This window comes from Octopus sinensis, linkage group LG3 (assembly GCF_006345805.1).
Source record: "Octopus sinensis linkage group LG3, ASM634580v1, whole genome shotgun sequence".
Classification (NCBI taxonomy): Eukaryota; Metazoa; Mollusca; class Cephalopoda; order Octopoda; family Octopodidae; genus Octopus; species Octopus sinensis.
Genome location: NC_042999.1, coordinates 129,984,788 through 130,008,472, shown reverse-complemented (window position 1 = coordinate 130,008,472; position 23,685 = coordinate 129,984,788). Strand labels below are relative to the sequence as shown.

Genomic DNA, 23,685 nt, shown 5'->3' with positions numbered 1-23,685 from the left:
AAGTTAATAAGCAGAGAAGAATCAATGTCCATGACCTTTCAAAGCACTCTGAACTGATGAGATTGATGCCCAACTTACTGCTGGAAAAATGTGAATGGAACAAATATGGAAGTTTGGTCCAAATGCTCACAGTAGTGTACTCTGCTAGAAGTTCACAAAGCACCAGGTGTTGGTAGTCACCTAACACCCAATCATTTATGAATGTCATAAAATGGTATTAAAGACCAAACTTATCTACATAGCAGTGATACTCATATTCTAAGCTACAGTGTACTTTGTACTGAAAGTGAACACAATATTTTAAATAATTTATTCTAACTGGTGTGATGCTATTGATTGGATGACAAAATGTTATCTTGGAGAGAACTCACAAAATAACGAAGTATCAAGACAAAGGGAAACCAAGGTAACAGATTACTAAAGAATAGGCTCCTATTTCTTCTTCATGGAGCCACAACTGAGACATATTTCATTAGTCTACACCAGGAATCTCACTCTCCAATTAGCATTGGTAAGTCCCTCAATGTGAGTGGTGTTCATATTTTATTATGGTTTGGAAGTCTCCAAAATGTAACATCCAATATGGCTTGCTGTTTAGCACAGTGGCCAGCAATGCCAACCCTGCATTATGCATCAACAGCAGAGATGGCCAGAATAGCTTTAAAGCATCTCAAGAAGGTGCTAAACATTTTCTGGCTTGAGTACAAGACAAAATAAGAATTCAATTGAGCAGAGACTATTAGGTAGATGTATGAAAAACCTTGTCTTTGAAAACTGAAGGGTGATTTTAAGGGTCACTTTTTAATTTTATATTAATAACATTGAGTTGATCAGAGCTAAATCTTTTTCTATGTAAGGACTCGGTACATATTCTATATGAACTGTGATGTATAGAATTAAGTGTATTCTTAAATACACAACAAAATGCCCACAACATTGAATTCAGGATCAATCAGTTAGTAATGCAACACCGTTAGAGGCTGTTTGGCTTTGTCTAGAATATAAGTGCTAGTATTCACCATTCTAGATGTTGATGTAATACTCAAAAGTTGAGAATATTTAAACATTATATAATATTATATATTGTCCAATATTGAAACACTTTTGTCTAATGAAAATGGAAGTTAAGTGCAGTCTTTTCTTGTGTGATGTGCAGTCACCATAGTAACTTAGACTGTTTTATTGTAAGCAAGTTCTGAATGATGTATGAGATCACACGGTTCAATTGTTTTTTTTCTATGAGCCACAAACCTGTTGATTTTATCTAGATTATATGGTTTCTTAATTGGCTTCAAATACTTTCTATGTATGTATTTTTGGTTGGACATATTTATTGATCAGTTAGCACAAGTAAATGTTCTTCACAATTTCTTCTATTTATTTCCCCAGAAATAAGTTGTCTGTGATCCCATGTCACTAATTTTACTTTAATTCCCTCAAACTATATGTGTCATTATACTAACAAACTATATTTATGTAGCTATTTAGAGACAAAGGTATACAAGTTTAGCAAGGTAAATTTCTTTTGTTCTATTGTTATTTTTCCTGTTTCAAATAATATTTCCCAGAAATTTTGCCTATCCTTTATAGACTGGTTAATGTGTTAAATATACTTTTGTCTTGACAATTAACTATACTGAACTAATGCAGTAGCAGATAATTGAAATTGATCTAATCAAAATGTTTCATTAGTAACTCCCTGTTGACTAATGTACTACATATGAATAGCAAGGTAAATATAGAACTGTAAATCTTTTAATCTTTTTAAAGGACGACATTGAAGTCAATATTTACAATAATCTTCCAACTAAGCATACAATTATCTCTCGATTTCTAAATAGAATGGTCTTCTTAGTAAAACCATTCTTTTGGGTTATAATAACTCTTTTATTTCCATAAATATTGCCTGAACAACAGTAATATGTTTGTAGTGACTTCATTTAGGCATAGAGTAGACTCAAACCTGAATTGGAAAATTTCCCCTGACATTTCGACATTTTTCTTACAGAAAAACAATAGTTGACAAGAGTTACATTCAGCAAATGGCTTTACCGGATCAATTTATGGCTCTTCCACTTAAACTTTTAACCTCTCCTATGCCATGAAAAGTTAAAATAGATAAGGAGCATCTTACATTAACTTATCCATTGTTTAAACGATATATCTCTTTTGCTGGCTGGTCTATATTCTTATAAATACGAGTTGCTGAGAGCAGACACCAGAGGGACAACCAGAGACAGCCACTGCTGGAGGCTGATGGCCAAAAAGCCAGCCGCTATGATACAACTTACCTCTGCTCTCTCTTGCTTTCACAAGCTCATCTTTCTCTTCTAACAAACATCACTTTATCTACCTTTTTTCTACTACTAGAATGACAAGAACATGTACACACTTGTACAAGGAAAAATTAACTCTCAGTTATATAAGCCCACTGTCATGTGTGACTATACATAAACTAAATAAAATTTGGAGTCAACATCAATTTCAATCAGTGTTCTTTCTCTTCTTTAACATCATCAACATCACACCCATTACATTTTGCTAACAACTACGTTAAACTTGGCTTCTTGATGTAAAGATTCATTAATTGTAAAAAGATACATTTACATCAACTGTTACAACTGGTAACTGCTGACTCAAACATTTATTGTTACATGTTGTCCCTGCCTAGTCAAAAAACAAAAAAAAAACACAAAAGCAATTATGTAACTAAGTATAATTTATTTCCTTACATCTAAATTATTTTTTAAAAAGTACTTGTAGATAGACAGCTGTATCAGGAAAGATTGTGTGTTAGGCTGGCAATAATAGTTTTAACTCATTAATTTGGAGTAAAATGAGCAGAAAAATAATTTGAAAGATGTCTAAAGTTTATAACAGTGAGTAAATGACGAAATTGAGACAATATTGTTTTATTCTATAACCAACATAAATAAATGCTTTAAAGAGGAACTGAGAATTTGTGTTCCACACACCAAAAGAAAAATAGCCTTAATTATTGAATTTTTTTCTTGTGAAAAAATAATTAGCCACATCTGGCACCTGTGTCGGTGGCACATAAAGACACCATCCGAAGACCCGGCGACGTAGACAGTCCACCTGTGCATACCTTCCTTCTTGTGACACTTGTGAAGACCTGTTGAGGCAAGTGACACTTGTGAAGACCTGTTGAGGCAAGTGAAAATCAAATCAAATCAAAACAAATCAAAATAGATGAACATAAATGGAATTTGTATCTTTGTGGTACCAGTGCCGGTGGCACACAAGAAAATCATCCGAACGTGGCCGTAGCCAGTACCGCATAGACTGGCCTCCGTGCTTTGGGGACGTAACAAACACCATCCGATCGTGGCCGTCCGCCAGCCTCATCTGGCACCTGTGTCGGTGGCACATAAAAACACCATCCGAGCGTGGCCGTCTGCCAGCCTCGTCTGGCACCTGCCAGCCTCATCTGGCACCTGTGTCGGTGGCACATAAAAACACCATCCGAGCGTGGCCGTCTGCCAGCCTCGTCTGGCACCTGTGTCGGTGGCACATAAAAACACCATCCGAGCGTGGCCGTTCGCCAGCCTCGTCTGGCACCTGTGTCGGGGCACATAAAATCACCCACTACACTCTCGGAGTGGTTGGCGTTAGGAAGGGCATCCAGCTGTAGAAACACTGCCAGATCTGACTGGCCTGGTGCAGCCTTCGGGCTCCCCAGACCCCAGTTGAACCGTCCAACCCATGCTAGCATGGAAAACGGACGCTAAATGATGATGATGATGATGATGAAGGGAATTTTTTGTATTTGTGACTCTGCTGGATTACTGATACTAATTTTGTTGACCATAGAGGAGATGAAAGAGAAGTCAATATTTCATTTTCATTTTCATTTCATTTGGGTTTGAGTCCATGCTCAGGCCAAGTCGAAGACTCCACCCTCAGAGTCTGGTGTGGTTGCCAGGTTGTATTCTCTGCTTAATTTTGACATGTGTAGGAGCGAGTTTGAGTCAGTTTGCGCTCGTTGTGTATATCCTGGGAGATGGGGTTCATCTCTAATGGTGCTTAAGTATCTATCCAGTTGCAATTTGAATGATTCCACACTGCATCCTGATAGATTTCTGACATGTACCGGAATGGAGTTGAACAGTTGTGCTCCTCGAACCAACAGACTTGATTCTCGCAGGGTTTTTGCTGCCTGGCCAGCCTTTTTGTTGATTGGTGGCAGCTGGCAGCGTCTTCCGTGGCGCAGTGAGTGGTAGGTTTTGATACCAAAGTTTGGCACCTTCTGCTCTATCATTTTCCAAATGTATATAATTCGGTATCGCTCAAATCTTCTTTCTATTGAGTACATCCTCAAGGTTTTGAGTCTTTGCCAATAGTCCAGGTCCCTCGTTTCTGAGAAGTATGAGGTAAAATTTCTTTGGAGCGATTCTATCTTAGATAGTTGGCCCTTTGTTGTTGGTGACCACAACTGAGAACAGTAGTCAATCCTCGGAAGTATCATACTGTTCCAGAGGGTTTTCATTGTTGAGGTATCTCTTGATTTGAAGGTGCGCAAGATCCACCCGCTGTACTTTCTTGCAGTAAGACAGACTGAGTCAAGGTGTTCTCTGAATTTTAGGTTGGTTCCCATGTGGATGCCTAAATCTTTCACATACTGTTTTTCCATTATTTGTTGTCCTGATGGGTTTCTGTAGTTTGTTGTATTTTTCAGATCTTGATCTGTTCCGTAGCGAATTAATTCAAACTTCTTATCATTGAACAACATGTTGTTTGTTTCCTGCCATTTATATATGGTGGTCAGGTCCTTTTGTAAGGCCTCTGTATCCACCTCGTCTTTGATTTGTCTCATGACACTGGTGTCATCAGCAAAGGATGAGACGTTGCTGGTTGTATCTTCATCTATGTCAGAGATGAGGATGAGAAACAGGATTGGGCCGAGTACTGTACCCTGAGGAACACTGCTGGTCACAGGTGATGGTGTTGAATGGGTTCCATTCACAGTGACTGTTTGAGTTCTATTTGTAAGGAACTCATGTATCCATGTACCAACTTTTCCTCCTACTCCTAGCTTTCGAAGTTTGTGACCCAGGATGCCATGATCTACCTTGTCAAATGCCTTGGCAAAGTCGAGGTAGATAACATCTGTGTTGTATCCATTCTCTAGATTTTCTAGGATTTGGTCATGGTGTGCCAGTAGTTGGGAAAGGCATGATCTACCTAACCTGAATCCATGCTGGTTGCAATTCATCAGATTGTTGGATTCCAGGAACTCAACCAGTTTTCCACGAACTATTCTTTCGAAGACCTTGATAATGTGTGATGTCAGTGAGATTGGTCAGTAGTTCTTTGGTTTTGATTTGCTGTCCCCTTTATGTATTGGAGTTATGTGTGCTTCTTTATATGTATTTGGTATTTTGCCATTCTCCATAGATTCCCTCCATATCATGTAAAGGGGTTTCGACAATTGTACCTTGCAGTTTTTAAGTATCATGGCATTGAAACCATCAGGCCCCGCAGCCGAGTGCATGGGGAGCTTGTCTATGGCTCTTGCTATGTCTTCTGGGTTGAAATCAATGTCGGATAGGGTAGGTTTAGAATGGTCGATATCCTTGAAGAATTTTCCTGGGTCATGGATCTTCATGGTTTTAGATGGCTCACTGAAGACACTTTCATACTGTTGACCCAACATTTCTGCCATTTCAATAGGGTTATTCACTACATCCCCATTTTGTCTCTGGAGAGGTCCTATTGTTGACTTGGTGTTCGAGTATTTCTTTGCAAAACAAGATTTGAGCTTTGAATTTAGATGACTGACCACACATGGTATGACATTTATTCCAGGTGTGTAATGTTTCTGTGAACCTTTTGATTTTCTTTCCAATTAACCCATTTGTGAAATACAGTCCATGTAAATAAATTGATTAAGAAAATAATTAAGAATTTGAAAGGAGTTAGTAAAACAACTCACATTTTCATTATTTATCCAGTCTTTGCAATATTATTTAACAAATGTTCTTACATTAACTTATGATGAATGATTTAGAACTAAAGACAGTCTTAAGCAAGTTGGTATCTCAGTGGTTAATGCAAATATTTTATCTGGAGATCACCACTTAGTACTCAAAACAGATTCTTGGCAGTAGACCAAGAAGGAGAAAGTTAGATAATAGCCATAGTCTCAGTTCATCACACTTAGGAATCTTGCTGGAAAGTGTAATGATGGTTACTCCTGTTAGGACATTATGGAGGAGGTGCCCAATAACTTTGCCCTCCATGACCCTCTCTAGAATAGAGGATGGAGATGGATGAATTAAAAAAAAATTGTGGTATCAACAATACATAACTAAAACAATATTTTAGATGAAAATAAATACAAAATATAGAAATAGAAGTAAACACAAAGTTATACACACTCATAGATACAATAATTGTTTTTATATCAATCAGGGAGGAGGGGCAATGTGGTTGAAGTAACTGATGATGCTCAGCTTTGGTTAAAATTGTCCAGAAAAGTGTTGGCATAAATGAATTTTCAGAGGGTTACAACTCAGGGAAGGAAGAAATGGGTGATGTATTTAGTGTAGAATCTGGAAAGTGAATCATGTGAGGAGAAAGTGAAATACAAGGAAGAAGAGAGATAGGTGGGTTGGATAGGATTGAGTGAAGAGTATGTGATTTACTAATTCATAAGAGCAGGCTGTTGTAGTAATGAGTGAGAGAGAAGAAATCATGTAGTTGTATGTTAGGTATTGTAGAATATTAGTGAGTTTATCATTGTTGGTCAGTAAAAAGACCTTCTTTTGGATTTGGCTCAGAATGTCTGTATGGAGAGCAACAATATCATTCCATTCCACAGATGTGAGTAGTGTTTCAAAATGGATATCACTTGAACTTTGTAGCAGGTCAGCAACTGATCAAGGCAAAATTATTGTCTTATTCTAGAGGAATCCTAGTTTTGTGATACAGTTTTGGTAATGTTATACAAATGAGATTGCCTTGAGAGAGTATTAGAAATTGTGAAGCCTGATATTTGTGACAAGCTTAGCAATTTTAATTGTTGTTCATAACTATAAAATACATGCACACACAACAAAAAGTTATGTTTCTGAGTATAAACTACCAATTATAGATTTGTAATTCATTGATAACTAATAAATAAATAAATAAAACAGAAATAATTTAAACATTTTATTTAGAGAAAATATTGTGATAGCTTATGAATATACATTAGCATATGTTCGTATGTAAGCACACATATACACATACATAATATGGATCTCTAACTTTAGCAGAACATCACAAATTTGTAGAGAAGAGATATAATAAATTGAATCATTCCTGTACAAGAATTGGACTAAAATTTCAAAACGATGCAACTAAATGCCATAATGTTCTTTTGTTCTACCTATTCTGCCACAAACCATTTTTCATGTCAATATTGGTAGATTGGAAGGCAGCAAGCTGGCAGATTTGTTACCATGCCAGGCAAAATGCTTACCAGCACTTTGTCAGTCATTATGTTCTGAGTTCAAGTTCCACTGAGGTTAACTTTGCCTTTCATCCTTTAGGAGATGATAAAATGAGTACTAGTTGAACACTGGGCTTGATGTAATAGAGTTACACCCGCCCTCAAAAGTGTCAAAATTTGAAACTAATATTGATAGAATTAGTAGAAAGTTAATAAAATATCATGTATTTTGTCTTCAGAATCTGAATCTCGCCAAAGACGGTTTATGGTGGAGGGTGTATTATTCAAGTACTGATGTTGACAAAAACCCATTCTCCAAATTTGATACCTTATGCCTGTGTTGGAAACCAACACTTTATTTTTTTTAAATTATAAATCAGGAAATAAATTTTAATAAATGAGATGAATAGTAGAATTTATATATTATATGAGGGGAAAAACGAACAACAAAAACCAAGGCAGGACAGGTATCTCAAGACATATAGAATAATTTAATTAGGGTAAATTTGAAGTCTTATAGCTGTTTCTGGAATATAGGATATTTATTGGTCTTGACATTCGTAAACTAATGAAAGACCCAGGTTATGAGAAATCTATGAATGAATTTCAAATACAGGTATAGCTTCAAGTGTGTTGTCAAGAACTTTTTGGGAAACAATAAGTGTTCAAATTACAAAATCATAGTTAATAACATTGCAAAACTTCAAAAAGTTTGGATGTTAAAATGTACTTTCTTCAATCACTCCTCAACTATTTCCCAGAGAACCTCAGCAATCTAAGTGAAGAGCATGATGAAAAATTTCACTAGGACATTAAAGAAATGAAGTGGAGATACCAGGGAAGGTGGAATGTAAACATGGTGGCAGATTACTGCTGGACTCTAAAGAGAGACTGCAAGCGACTACCAAAAGCTGGAAGGAAATCAAAGAAAAGGAAGTTTAAAAAGGAATAAAATTACTTTAAAGCCATGGTAAGTATATTAAAAGAATATATATATTAAGTCAATATGCAAGCCTACATATTATTATTCTTATGGTTCAAATAAACAGGATTGATAAAATCAGATTTAAAAATAGACACAAGACCAGTATCCTAACACACACACACACATTATACCCAAACATCATTTTATAAATTGTTGAAGATTAAATGCAAACATTTTGAAGAGATGCTCATAAGAGCTAGCATATTGTTGAGTATTATTTGATACAAAATACCTACACAGATACAACAGAGCAACTATTTATGAGATAATCTGAACTCCCAAAAACCATTTTAAACAATCCGTAAGAATACATCCTTATTATAAGGTCTCAAAAACATTGTTACGTCAACCCCTGATATATGGGAGTGTAATCAGATAAAAATTCGTTATCAAAGAGCATTACTTGCATCCTCATTGAGAAAATGCTATTACCACAGAAACATAAAAAATTATGAAATATGCTATTTGGAAACAATCTGTAATAATTTTCCTAACAAGTTCAATTTCCCATTCCTGTTCAAACAGGAATTTAACATGCGTCAGAATACTGATGTCCTGTTAAATAAACTGAACATTTTAATCTTTTTTAAAGTGTATTATATTCAGTCGACACCGCATCTTTGGTGAACACCGTATAGTTTGGAGCAACCATAGATTGTTAGGAACAGATTTTTACGGCGTATGTATTTGGGTGAGTAAATTACACAATGTTTCTCTACATTATTCGAACGAAAGTTGTAATATATTTTTAAAATCATATCATAAAATATACCTATATTGAAACTTGATACCTAAAATAAGTCTAAATATATCTGTACACACGTTTGTTTGTACGACAAACACGTATACAATGTTGCTTTTTTTTAAATCATCCTGTTTACTTTTTATTTCATGTTCCTACTTGTAATTTTTACACTTGTATTTGGTTGTTTACTGTTATAATTTGCAATCTTTTATTTACCCATTACTTTGTTTATGTTAATGATTTATCTCCCACTTTATTGACAGCAGTTACGATTCTATTTCGATTGGAACTTCAACAATACAGTTGACCAACTTTTGTCAGTAGGTTTGATATTAAATGATAAATACTCTTTTGATATAACTGAATATAATGATATAGCAATCCTTGGGACGATTTGCCCAAGCTTGTTTATATATATATATATATATATATATATATATATATATATATATATATATCTCAATTGGTTGAATCTTACATTTAAAAAAAATATTTTACAAATATTTTGTAAATTTTTTGTTAAATTTTTTGTAACAATTATTGTAAAGTTAGAACCCTAAACTTCTGTATATTAGAAAATATATTTTATCTTCGCAGAAGTAGACATCAATTTTCCCCATCTTATATTTTATTGAATGGGAGAAAATAACTTAAGATAGCAGTTTGAATAATTTTACGCAATTCTATCAGAGAAACCAATAAAAATTAACTTTAAATGACTAGCTAATGTTAAAACGATACTAATTAGCTCTGTATGTTTTATATTCGCAATTGCTACGTAATTAGTGTAAGAAAATGTGTAGGACAGTCGCTCATGTATGTTCGCCAATGTTTTGTTATAGTAACTTGAGTTTTTTGGTCTTCTTCCAAATGAAACAAAGGTCCATCTGTGCATCGTGAACTAACTTGCTAAGAGGACTATTATTGTACACACTTTTCTTTTACATAATTTATAAGCTATATATATATATATATATATTATATATATATATATATATATATTCATTCCTATTCATCTACTTTATTATTAATTTCTGATTTTTGTTTTTAAACCATTGTATCTTAATCCTGTTCAGTGTTCATGCCAGACAATTGCACCTAGTTTTACATATGTATAGGTTCTGAGCATCATTTTAATTACTATTTCAGTACTGAGTAATTAATGACTGAAACTATATTCAAATCCTGTTTGGTAATTATTCCCTGGTCTTCTAACAAAACCTTTCTTTCTATTTACGTCATCCCCCCTCCGTTTTTAGTTAGAGAAGGAGAAGTAATATCTGTGACGTTTACATATCCTCTCAGATTGGACTTCTGTAGATTGTATGGAAAATATTGACAGAAAGAGAATTACAGAGGGCTGTAGTTCTGGAGAGAACTGATTAGACAAAGTGTTTAGTACAAGGTTTGAAATGCAAGACACAATGAGGATAATGAGAGAAGCATTGATTGGGTTGCTTTGATGGAGGTAATAGACTTATTTGAGAAGCAGAAACTATGGTAGTAGCTGTTGAAGATGCAAAGAAAAAACAGTGCTGCAGCTGTTGGTGAGTCTTTGCTAATCAAATGAATTATATATTTTATTTGTATACATTTCAAAACTTATTAAAAGATAAATAGCATAGAAAAATGTTTTAATAAAATAATGGTTTCAAATTTTTGCAGAAGGGCAGCAGTTTTGTGGGGTAGGAGAGGTTTTGATTACATTATTCTTAGTGCTCAGCTGGTACTTATTTTATCAAAGCAAGATCAATCTCATTGGAATTTGAACTTGGAACATAAAGAACCAAAACAAATTCTGCAAGCAAATGCTTAGCAGAATTTCACATGTTAACAAAATAATAATGATGATGATAATGGTTTCAAATTTTGGCACAAGGCCAGCAATTTAGGAGGAGGGGTATGTTGATTGTATTGACTTTAATGTTCAACTAGTGCTTATTCTATCGACTTCAGAAGGATGAAAGGTAAAGTTAACCTCAGTGGAATTTGAATTCAGCATGTGAAGATGAACGAAACGCCTCTAAGCATTCTGTCTGGCATGCAAACAATTCTGCCAGCTTACCACCCTAATAATAATAATAATGATGATGATGATGATATCTGTTTATTTGGCTAATAAGCAGATAGTCTCATATATTTTGTGTGTAGCAGTAGCACCACTCCAGATTGTGAGTTAGACTCCCTGATACTGTTGGGTGTTGTAGAGCATTTCCTTTACCTAAAAGGATTACAAGCTTTAGATATACTGTTTTAGACATGTATGGGTCAGTCAAAATGAGAGACCAGGGTTTAGTAGAGATTTGTAGTAACTTTGAATTTTAGTTGTTATTCATTTGTACTAGATTGGAATAGTGCATGACTGTTTCCTTGTTATTGAAAGTAACTAGATTGTCACATCTCTATTAGAAAATGTTTTAACTGAAAAAACAATTTTCACATAAGGCTTGTTAACATAACTAGTTAACTCCCTTTATTGTCGAGGTGGATTGTGGTGAGGGGTTGTTCAACTAACTTGTAAAATACAAGACATTTTTTTACGTTTTAAGTACATTAAAAAAAAAGACAAATTAGATTTTCTCCAAAGTTAACATGCAATAAATGAAACTTTATTTGGTGTTAGGTTGAAGTTACTATAAAATCAACATTCACATAGTTTTCTATAAAAAAATGAGAAACTATACAACTGCAACAAAAATATCTTGATGTGTTAAAGGTAAACTTTTTACTGCATGGAAAAATCCATCTGTTAATGTGATAAGGAACTTTTTGCTTAATATATTTGATATTTTCTGTTATAAAATTATCTGAAAGAAATTTTTAAAACCTTAAACAGTAGTATTGCCAAAGTAATATGAAAAGGCAAATAGTTAGAACTAAAGAGTATGAGAAAATAATAAATACCTGGGAAAAAGCAATAAGTAAAATCTTTTAAATCATATAAAAAAAATGAAAAACACGTTTTCACTTCTTTATGCTGATACATCAGTGTTTACATTTCAAACACATTCAGCATACTTTCTTGATTTATTAAAACTGTCTCTGCCTCTAGAGCAGTGGTACTCAACCAGGATCCATATAATCCTTGGGGGTCCATATAAGATTTTGTTAAAATTTGTGTAATAAATTGGTTATACTTCTACAATACTCTTTTACTTGTTTCTGTCATTTGGTTGTGGCAATGCTGGAGCACCGCCTTTAGTCGAGCAAATCGACCCAAGGACTTATTCTTTGTAAGCCTAGTCCTTATTCTATCGGTCTCTTTTGCCAAACCGCTAAGTTACAGGGATGTAAGCACACCAGCATCGGTTGTCAAACACACACACATATATACATATATACGACGGGCTTCTTTCAGTTTCTGTGTACCAAATCCACTCACAAGGCTTTGGTAAGCCCGAGGTTATAGTAAAAGACAGTTGCCCAAGGTGCCACGTAGAGGGACTGAACCTGAAACTATGTGGTTCGTAAGCAAGCTACTTACCATACAGCCACTCCTATGCAAAATATTTTAACAATTTTTAAATACCATTCCTAATAATATTTAATTCTATCTTGCCTTTAAGGAAAAGGAGAGGTTTATTGTCTGGAGATAAGAGGACAATTGTGACACACATTTCTACCTCAACAGACATCATCAGCATGGCATTTGTCCTATCCTATCTCCAGCAGTCAAGGGACAGATATATACAAAAAAAATCAGAACACTTTTATGATTTGATAGTTTGCATAAATTAAACATTAAAAAAATGCCGAGAAAAATAACACACATTGGCAAGTATATATCATCATCAGCATCATCGTTTAACGTCCGTTTTCCATGCTAGCACGGGTTGGACGGTTCGACTGGGGTCTGGGAAGCCAGGGGCTGCACCAGGCTCCAGTCTGATCTGGCAGTGTTTCTACAGCTGGATGCCCTTCCTAACGCCAACCACTCCGCGAGTGTAGTGGGTGCTTTTTACGTGCCAGGGGGGTCCGGCATCGGCCACGATCGGTTGGAGCTTTTAACGTGCCACCGGCACGGAAGCCAACCAAGGCGGCGCTGGCAACGGCCACGTTCGGATGGTGCTTTTTATGTGCCACCGGCACAGAAGCCAGTCGGGGCAGCGCTGGCGTCGGCCACGTTTGGATGGTGCTTTTTATGTGCCACCGGCACAGAAGCCAGTCGAGGCGGCGCTGGCAACGGCCACGTGTGGATGGTGCTTTTTATGTGCCACTGGCACAGGTATCACAACTACTATTTCCATTGATATTTATTTCGATGTTCATGTTCATGTACTTGACTCAACAGGTCTCCTCAAGCACAGCGAGACGTTCCAGGATCCAGGGTACTTTGAATGGGCAGGGGGCTATGCGGAACTGGTGCAGGAAGCAGCCCGGGTCTTTGCAGTCACAGCATATCTCCAGAGATCTCGGTCCTTCACCATTGCCTCAGTGAGGCCCAACGCTCTGAGGTCATGCTTGACTACCTCATCCCATGTCTTCCTGGGTCTGCCTCTCTCCCTGATACCTTCAACTGTTTGGGAGTGGCACTTCTTCACACGTCTCCTCATCCATCCGCAGTACATGACCATACCATTGCAAGCGTCGCTCTTGCACACAGATTTTCTTTGGTGAACTATGTGCTGTTTTCTAAATTCATACAAATGGCCTCAAAAGAACTGTCACAGCTTGTATAATACATTATGAAAGTACTGTATTTTCCAGCATATAAATCAGTGTGGTATATAATGTAAGCATGTATAAAGAGCCTGTCATCTCTATCTTTCCAACTCCTACTGCATTTCACATGAAATTTTTGGTCCTCCATAGTCATCTTAGTGTTGTTTTATTTATTTTGGCTGTAAATTTTGATCTGAAGAATTCAGTTTGTATGCCTGAAAATACAGTAATTAAAGCTTTGTATTAACAGTATAGAAAACAAATTATTTTTAAACAATATTTTTAGCATTTTCAATGTTAATTTTGAAAAATGACTCAACAAATTCAAACTGTTTTATCAACTGATGTAAAAGTATTAGATGTTCCTTTTTAACATCAAATAATTAGACTGGTAAGTAGAGATGTATATCTTACCTAATAAATGATTGTGAAAGGGTTTTAATTTGTCACTTAATGTCAAGTGTAAAATAATATAATCACATAACCAAGTAATTTGTATATTAAATTTCTTTTCAGATGATTAGTTTAATTTGTAGTTTAGATGTGATGGAAACCCAGCTGGTTGAGTTAAGAAAATGGAAAAGTATGATGAGGATCTGTTGGACAATCCATTCTTTACGGCATTACAGAACCAACACTCAGCTCTCTTTGATACTGTAACAACATGTAGATATACTGTAAGTTTGACCTGTTACTACCCCCCCCTTTTTTTTTCTGTGTGTCTATTTAGATTGGTTTATTTATTTACATTTCATATCTGAATGTTGCAATTTTTTGACAGTCAAAACAAATATTTTTGATAAAGCCTCAAATTGCAAAAGTGTGGGGTGGTATTAAAAATTACCCAAACTAGTTATCATCATCATCATTTAATGTCCGCTTTCCATGCTAGCATAGGTTGGTCGGTTTGGAAGTGAAGACTGGCAAGCCAGAAGGCTGCATCAGGCTCCAATCTGATCTGGCAAGGTTTCTACTGCTGGATGCCCTTCCTAACACCAACCACTGAGGGTGTAGTGGGTGCTTTTTATGTGCCACCAGCACGTGGGCCAGTCAGGCAGTACTGGCATTGACCATGCTCGAATGGTGCATTTTATGTGTCACTGGCAGAGGAGCCAGTTAGGCAGCACTGGCAACGACCACACTTGAATGGTGCTTTTCATGTGCCAGCAACACTGGCATCATCCACGTTCATATGCTGCATTTTAAATACCACCACCACAGGAGCCAGTTCTAATAGTCACTCAGCTATCAAAACAAAGTCATCAGCATAGAGGAGCTCCCAGGGGCATCCTGTCTTGAATCCCTCTGTTATTGCCTGGAGGACTATGATGAATAAGAGGTGCTGAGGACTTATCCTACCTAAGTTTTAACATCATCTCCTTTGAAATAGTTACCTTGTGAAGCCATACACTGGTCTCAGCATTCCTGCCGCTTTTGGAATCAATGTCTCTGTAGCAGACTTCCCAAAATTTTACGTTGGCTCTTTGTTACAACTTCCTGTCTACAACAAAATCACAGACTATAGCATACATATGATCACAAAAACATAAATTTCAAAGTAAACACAGTGATGTCACTTGGCATACCGTCTTATGAAAGTCACTGCTAGCTCTCACTGTGCATGCAACCATGTGCTGCCATTTATTAGAATGCTACAGAACTATTCTTGGAACTTTTTGATACCATCTCATATGTCCTATCTCAGCCATTTCAGCTGAGTTTAACCTTTTAGTATTCATATTATTCTGTCAAATGTAATGCTTATTTATTCAGATTATTTTTAATTCATCATGCATTATCTTGTAACTGTAACATTTTGATGTAATTGTTTATTTTTTTAGAATGATATTGTAGGGTAGGTGTGAAAGGCATGATCTATCCAGTTTGAATATAAAACAGAATATTTGTCTCGGATATGGTCGGTTTAAATTGCTAAAAGAGTTAATAATCTTAGCTAGAGTGTTGAACATGATATTAATTTCAAATTTTGAACTGTAACACAATAACTAATTAACTACCAATATTTATTTGGATTTTTTAAAATTTGATATATTCAATATTTTACAGGTGTGTGTCCCCCGGCATGGAGCTGCTCGAACTGCAAACCTGAATGAAGCTGAATTTGAAGACCACATTTTGATCCCCACTGAAAATGAAGAGGGACAAAATGGTCACCAGTTGCAAAGAACAGTTTCTGGAAAAGTAATAACTTAATATTTACTTTCAGTTAATTAATATATTGTCTGTGTCTTCTCAAACGCCTTCCTCTCCTATTAACCTACTATATGGCTTATTGACATACTAGAAAAGGCAGCCAAACCTTTCAACTCATACCCTATCTTAAAAATAGAAAGGAAACCTTATGCTTTAACAATATATTGGCTGCTGTTGAAGTCAGGTGACACTCCCATTCTAGCCTTGCCTTGGCTGGCTAACTGTTACACAGGAAACAGAGGCAAAGAAACTGTAAAGTATGCTCTTTTTTTTTTTGTAAAATGTGCTACAAAATGGTAATTAAGTCAGCTTAATTAATCTTAGTAATCACTAGTATTATTTACACAGTTAACAAGCGGTTTAGAGAGAAACACCGTCTCGACCCTGTGCTTGATGAGACCTATTGAGTCAAGTACATCAACATCAAAAATCAATGGAAATTGTAGTTGTGATCCCTGTGCCGGTGGCATGTAAAAAGCACCAACCAATCATGGCCGTTGCCAACCTCGCCTGGCACCTGTGCCGGTGGCATGTAAAAAGCACCCACTACACTCATGGAGTGGTTGGGGTTAGGAAGGGCATCCAGCTGTAGAAACACTGCCAGATCAGACTGGAGCCTGGTGCAGCCTTCTGGCTTCCCAGACCCTGGTTGAACCGTCCAACCCATGCCAGCATGGAAAACGGACGTTAAACGATGATGATGATGGAAGTAATTTCATCCCTTAATTTCATAAAAAGAACTGGTGAATCCTTTATTTTCATTAGCAGAACTCTCTCATTTTGTCACATTAACAGGCACTTACTTGTACAGTACTTTCTAGAGATATCTTAAGTTTTTCTGAACAAACACTACTAAGGAGACAATTTGGTGGCTAGCTTTATTTACATCATATCTTCAAGAGTGTATTTGGTGAAACAGATTTAGAGACTGTTAAAACTAATTTGCAAATCTCATCTCAATCACCAATGACTCATATTTTCCCATAAATGTTGTTGTTTTCATCTTATATAAAATATATGTATGGTTTACTTGTTATATAAAATAAATGTTCTATACATTGGTTATGCTAAAGATTGCTGACATGAAATTATCAGATGTCCCTATCACTTCTGGTTAATTTTTACTTTCATTTTTTAAACCTCTAAACTCCATGTTAACCATTTACACTATACATGTGGAATCCCTGAATATCTAAATAAATCCAAGTTTATTTTTATGCCTTGTATATATGTGTGGCACATAGACAATTTAGTGCCCTGCCAAATTTGTTGCATATTTTTGAATGAAATTTTGCAAATATATATTTTCCATGGTGTACATTACAATTATTTTAACATTAGAATAACGGGCAGGGTTTTTTTGATCATTCTCCTCTTTCTAATATTCTTTCCATATTAAAATGCATCTTCCTACCACCTTCTCCATTCCCCAGTCCATTATTTACACCACCCTGAAACTTAGGTGTAAGTCCCTTGCCTCCTCTCTGTCACATCTTCATCTTTCTCTCCTCTATATCTTTCACCATTTGAGGAAGTCCTGTCTCTCTTCTAATGCAAGACACCTTTCTGTCCCTCATTACTACCCCACATCCAGTTGGGGTTCTTCTCTTGCATGTTACTTGGTGACCTCACTGGTGCTGGTGCTACATAAAAAGCATCCAATACATTTTGTAAAATGGTTGGTATTAGGAAGAGCATCCAGACATAGAAAACATGTCAATACAAACAAAAGGAGCTTGGTGCAGCCTCCTGATTCGACAGTTCCTGTCAAACAATCCTACCCATGTCGATTTTGAAAGCAGATGTTACATGATGTATGTATCTATCTGCCATAGCTACTCTAATTTCCTCCTCCTCTCTCTTGATTCTCTCTCACTGTGTATGAGATATTTTTTTACTCCCTGCCTCCCACCAAGTACTCATCTCTTCTCTCTTATATGTTTTTTTTTCTTTTATTATAGACTGTATATATATCAAATGGGCAGATTCATTTACAAGATAATTTTGCTAATAAACTGAAGATCAACATTTTATTTGAAGAAACCTTTTACAATGCTGCCGATGAATCATATCGTGTTTTGTGTGTTGAACAAATTTTCAATTCCGACCAGTGTTAGTATAAGATTTCCAATATCTTTTACTTGTTTAATGAATTTAATAAAAGTATGGTTTAAGATTTTTTTTTTTACTTAACTAGATATTATGAATTGTCTCAAATACTTGTTAATTGCACCTAAAATATGGCAAAACTACTTTTAAAAGATTGAAGTCTTAATCTGTTTTCTATCTTCTGACATACTCCTTTTAAATTTGATAGTCTTTATAGTTTTTAGTTTTAGCTTGTAGTTGCTGTTGTGTATTTAAAGGATTTACCTACTGTAATAATTGCCTGCAGTTCGAAAATTAGTAGAAATTTCGTGTACTACCAATAGTACTGTGTAACACAATTTTTGCCCTTGATTAACAACTGTTATTTCCCTTGATCAACATCTGTTACCTACCCTTAGAAAGTATGAAAAATAGCTAATATTTCTTTCAAACTTTGCTTTTGTTACATTTATTCAAACCACAAAGAATCCTTCTCAACACATGGCTAAGATGCTCCCCCACTGCTCATGATCAGGGATGCACATATTGTCTTCCACTAAGGGACGTGCTCAAGTGGTTATGGTCAAGCAAAAGACAAGCAAATCTGTGGTATTGAGCAGAATATTTGCTGTAACAATATTTCTGCTTCAGCAACTCACTGCTGAATCTGTCTGAAATGTAATGGAAGATAGGTCAGTTTTAAAACATTTATGTCCAGGTCACAAAAGCAAAGTTTGAAGGGAATAGTTGTCAATTTCCTTTGATTTCTAGATAGGAGCAAATAGGAAATAACACTGACCAAAGACAAAAATAAATGTAAATTTTGTTACACAGTGCCATTATAATCTTGAACAATTCATTGCAATATTTAGTCATTATTGTTAGCGCTACTTACAACCAAAAGCTTCATTCTTCCTAAGATAATTTATGGTCTGGTTGTTGTGGTTCTCTCTAGTTTATGAAAAATATTTGTTAGAATTTGTGATAATCTTCATATTTAAAACAAAAATTAAAACTGTAGTTTTAACTTTTTTTAAATTTTAATTTCTTTATTTTATTTTATTATTTATTTAGCCAAATGTGAATCAACACCGCAATTCTACAGAACCCCAACTACTTACAAAGATTGTATAGAACTGCTCTGGGGAGACTCAAGTAAGAATTAAACTTTGACCCTTTTATGATTTCTCTCCTTATTTAGTTATGAAATGATAACAGTTGTGGTAAATATTAATGTTGCTGTTGATTGAAGATGAAAGAAAGAAGCTGTTGTGAGGATAACCTTAAACTAATTTCCTTTTGTTAAGACTTAAGTTATAAAATGAGTAATCAACAATTAAATAGTTTACTATATTTTTCATGCTGTTTTGTTTTTCAGCCAATAGAAAAACAAGGGAAAACTTGGATAAAGTTTTACAGCAATTTATCTATGTTTATGAAAGGCTGGATGTGTATAACTTTCGAAGCATTGTTGTAAGTATTCTTTTCACTGAATTTCTTTAATTAGAGACAGTGATTTTAAATGATTTTATCTTTCTCATTATATTTTCTTTTAATTATTGGTTAAGATTATTGTAAGGACCATAAGCCAAATTATTTTAGACCAGAAACAGTCCTTAAATTCTTTTCTCTCTTAGTAATATGAGAGTTGTGAGCAAAACTTTATATATATATCTCCTAGAAATCAATTTAATTTTTGTCAGTGATAAAAAGTTACTGAGGAAAAGATACATAAATTTGCAATCAAGGCTTGTCACTATATTTAGGAATTTTGTTTTAAAACTGAAAAAGTAATTAATAACAGCTTACAGGTTTAGACTATTATTTTCTAATTTTAAAATAACTTGCTTTACTTTTATAAACTACATATATCTCATTAACATTGCTATCATTGTAATCCAAGGATAAATTATAAAACAAAGGAAATGTCATTGTCAAACTTGTAGTCATATCCTATTTATTAATCTTTGTTTTCTAATAGGATGTTGCTAGTGCTCAGTATACAAAATCCATGCAGCTTCTACTTCGGGATCCAACTTTGGTAAGTGCAAATTCAGTGTGTATCAGTATAAAGTTTGTTGTATGTGCTTGTTAAATATATGTATTCATATATAAATGTATCTAGTATACCTGTCTGCTAAAGTGTAGTCATTTACAAAGAATATTACAGTGATTTAAATGTATAAATGTAAGATTTTGGTAATAAGTGAGAAATTAATCTAAAAACAAAGCAAGTCGAGGGGTGTTTTTGAAAGAGATGGGAAGCAATATAAATAGGGTGAAATGGATTCAGCCAAGAATTTTCTTTAAAGAATAAACAAACATCACAAAATTTGAGAAAACTTTCAGTTATGCAAGGCATTCACTGATGTGATGACACATCTGTAATAAATATAATGTATTTCAGATAACATAGTGGAAAAGAGCAAAAATTTCTTGCTTATTTAGTGTATAACATTATTAACTATCTTTTAAGCTGTCATTTTTTGTAAAATGCATCATAGTTACATTCCAATAAATAATTAAACTGTCTCTAAATCTTTTGAAAGTTTTATAGAATATGCAGTTTTTTTTTCAATTCTCTTTCATCTTTAGTCAATCCATTTTTGTATATTAAGGTCTGTTTGTGTGAATCATTACAGTATATTCATATAGTAATAACTTCAGCAGTGTATCATTTAGTGAATATAATTGTGCTAACTATTTTTTTTTTTTTTTTACAGAAAAATCGAGCAAGACACAATCCAGTTTATATGGACTGTTTGAAAGTTGCCGCAGAGGTTAGTTACTTCAAATTTCTACTTTGTGGTATTAATATTCAACATTTTAACATTTGCTACTGAATTTTGTTTTGAGACAGAAATCAATTGAACAAATATAGACTTCTTTAAAAGCAAAATACTAGCAGTAACAGAAGCTAGTACTTGAAAAAATAGACAAGCCCATTTCTTAGAAGAAATAAGCAGTCTTTATTTTCTTTAATAAAAATTGGCTTTGCATATATTTATATATGGTTTGTCTAATTATTTCCTAAACTAAACTATCATCTACATTTCAAAAATTTTGATTTTGAGGCTTTAATACATAATACATATTAAATTATAATTTGGTTTTCAATTCATTCAGACTTTATCTCTTAGAATGTGAGGAATTTGTTCTTTGACCAATGATGACCACAACATATATATCCACCTACTTTTCCATGCTTGCACGGGTCAGACGGAATTTGTTGTGGCAGATTTTCTGTGGCTTGATGCTCTTCCTGTTGCCAGCCCTTATCTGTTTCAAGTGGAGTAATATTCCTTCATGGCCAGACAAGTTTATCATGGAAGACTAGAAATGAACAGCATTGCTTGCATGATGGTGATGTTCATTTACAATCACCATCTGATATCAAGACAAGGGTACACACACACACACACACACACAAACACACACACACACACAAACACACACACACACATGGGTTTTTCAGTTTCTGTCTACCAAATCCATATACATAGTTCTTCCATAAACCAAATTATCTGCTCCTGAATTAACATATAAGTGACTAACAATCCACAGATGCAAGTATGCTTAATATAATTCTTGGGCAGAATCAGATGACACAATGTGTGACATGGCTGTACCTTGATTTCTCTCTTCTCAGTTTCACACAAAACAGTATGGGTCAATTAAAAAAAATGACACTTGTTCAAGATGCCCTGCAGTAGGATTGAACCCAGGACCTTGTGGTTGCAAAGTGAACTTCTTAACCATTCAGCCATACTGTGCATTAGTGTATCCAACAAGATATTCTCTGTTTCATCATCAATAATAACTTGATAAGTGATTAAGCCAAAGAATTGAATTATTGTTGTTAAAAACATGATAACCTCCAAAAGTTTTCTTTTGAAGATTTTATATTTGCTTTTAGAATAAACAAATGAATATTGGCTAACATTGTTTAGAAATGGTCGAGCCAAACCTTGCAGTATTTTGTTTTATCTCTTTGTTTTGCGTTTAATTTCTGCCAAGGTTACCTGTAATTTCATCCTTCCAGGCTACTGAAATGGAGACATTCAATTGGTTATATCCTTGTACAAAGTTTTAAACATTATCCCAATATGGGAGATCTATTATGGTTCTTGCTATCACATAGGATAATCTACAACCACTGATTACAGCTTTTGCAATATTTAAATTAAAAAATGTGATTCACTTATCTGATTTTTAATGATCTAATTTAGTGGTTTGCTTCAGGCAGTCTTTTAAATAGTCCGTCTTCAGCAGCATTTCTAAACCTGTATGGTAGCACCTCCTCACTTCCTCTCCCACTAATGTTTTCATTATTTACAATATTGAACATATTAGTAGCCACTAGAATCTCTTTCAAAAGTAATTATAAAGGTGATCTATGACAATAGAGTACCACTTTCACTTTGTCAAAATGTAGATAGTATCACTTTGTTTGGAGGCTGCAACCAGTTTTTTTATCATTGGGATTATTTTTAGGGATAATTAACCCTTTAGCATTTAGATTACTTTATAAAATGTAACGCTATTTATTCAAATTGTTTTGAATGAACCATGTATTATCTTATTGCTTCAAGATTTCAAATAGTTTAGTTTTAGAACGACATTGTAGGGTATGTGTGAGAGGTCAAATCTGGCTGGTTTAAGTGGTAATGGGTTAAGAATTATTTTGTTTTTGTGTTAGGAGTGGAGGATGTGTTGTATTAGATAGTTTAAGGTTTTCTTTTGTTCTTCTGTTTATGTCTTAATGCTAAAATGAATTAGAAAAAATTGTGAACTGATACAATCACATCCTTCAATTTTAAACAACTACACAATCATGATTTTTAATCCCTTCAAAAACTAGTCTTGATGACAATCATGGTGGCTGCTGCATGGTATTAAAAAATATTTCTTGTGACCACTACACTGTGACGCTGAGTGAATGTGGTACACTGTTATCAAAGATCACAGTGAACATTTTTGTCACATTCGTCAGTGGAAGACCTTTGTACAATTTAATATTATTAAAGATTAAAATTCATGTTTACATTAAATGCATTAAGTTTACATGTTCTTCTTTTGCAGTAATTAGCTCTGTTCATGTTTATTATTTAAAAAATATGTCTGTATCAAAATTAGTCAATTTTTTAAATTGCTTATGAGTAATTGCTTTTGCAAATATGTAGGGAATAAGGATTTTCTATTTGAATAAGTTTTTTTACAATTCTATCATTATTGAGTCATTAACTGCTGTGAAATTTATTAGGTGAAAGTTTAGCTTTTGCAAATATTTGAAAGGGGATGTTCAGATTTAGAACTATTGAACTATAGTAAGGCATTGTGTAACCGAGAGCATTGCCTGTGGCTGGAAATAATCTCTGAAACAATAAGCTGTGAAACCAGTTAGAACTTCACTTTATTAGTAAACTAATAAACTGTGCCATCATTTTGCTGCAAAAGGAATTCATTGGAGGCAGACAAGATATAAGATTCAAAGTACATTTCACTTATAAACTATTTAATATGAGCAACCCCCCC

General features: G+C 34.6%; 1 protein-coding gene across 3 annotated transcripts in view; it reads left to right on the top strand.

Annotated features, from left to right (window-relative positions):
• The first annotated feature begins 8,954 nt into the window (after window positions 1-8,954).
• The window catches only part of LOC115209323 (ankyrin repeat domain-containing protein 27), a 51,344-nt gene continuing 36,613 nt past the window's right edge, over window positions 8,955-23,685 (top strand). The window contains exons 1-8 of one of the 3 annotated variants that reach the window (XM_029777667.2): window positions 8,955-9,132; window positions 14,365-14,525; window positions 15,916-16,050; window positions 18,024-18,174; window positions 19,225-19,305; window positions 19,529-19,623; window positions 20,132-20,191; window positions 20,874-20,930. In XM_029777667.2, coding sequence (XP_029633527.1) covers window positions 14,424-14,525; window positions 15,916-16,050; window positions 18,024-18,174; window positions 19,225-19,305; window positions 19,529-19,623; window positions 20,132-20,191; window positions 20,874-20,930 — 681 coding nt within the window. In that variant the 5' untranslated portion in view covers window positions 8,955-9,132; window positions 14,365-14,423. Of the gene's footprint in view, window positions 9,133-10,714; window positions 10,734-14,364; window positions 14,526-15,915; window positions 16,051-18,023; window positions 18,175-19,224; window positions 19,306-19,528; window positions 19,624-20,131; window positions 20,192-20,873; window positions 20,931-23,685 lie in introns of those variants that run through there. The other 2 variants (XM_029777668.2, XM_036501324.1) reach the window with 2 other exon arrangements.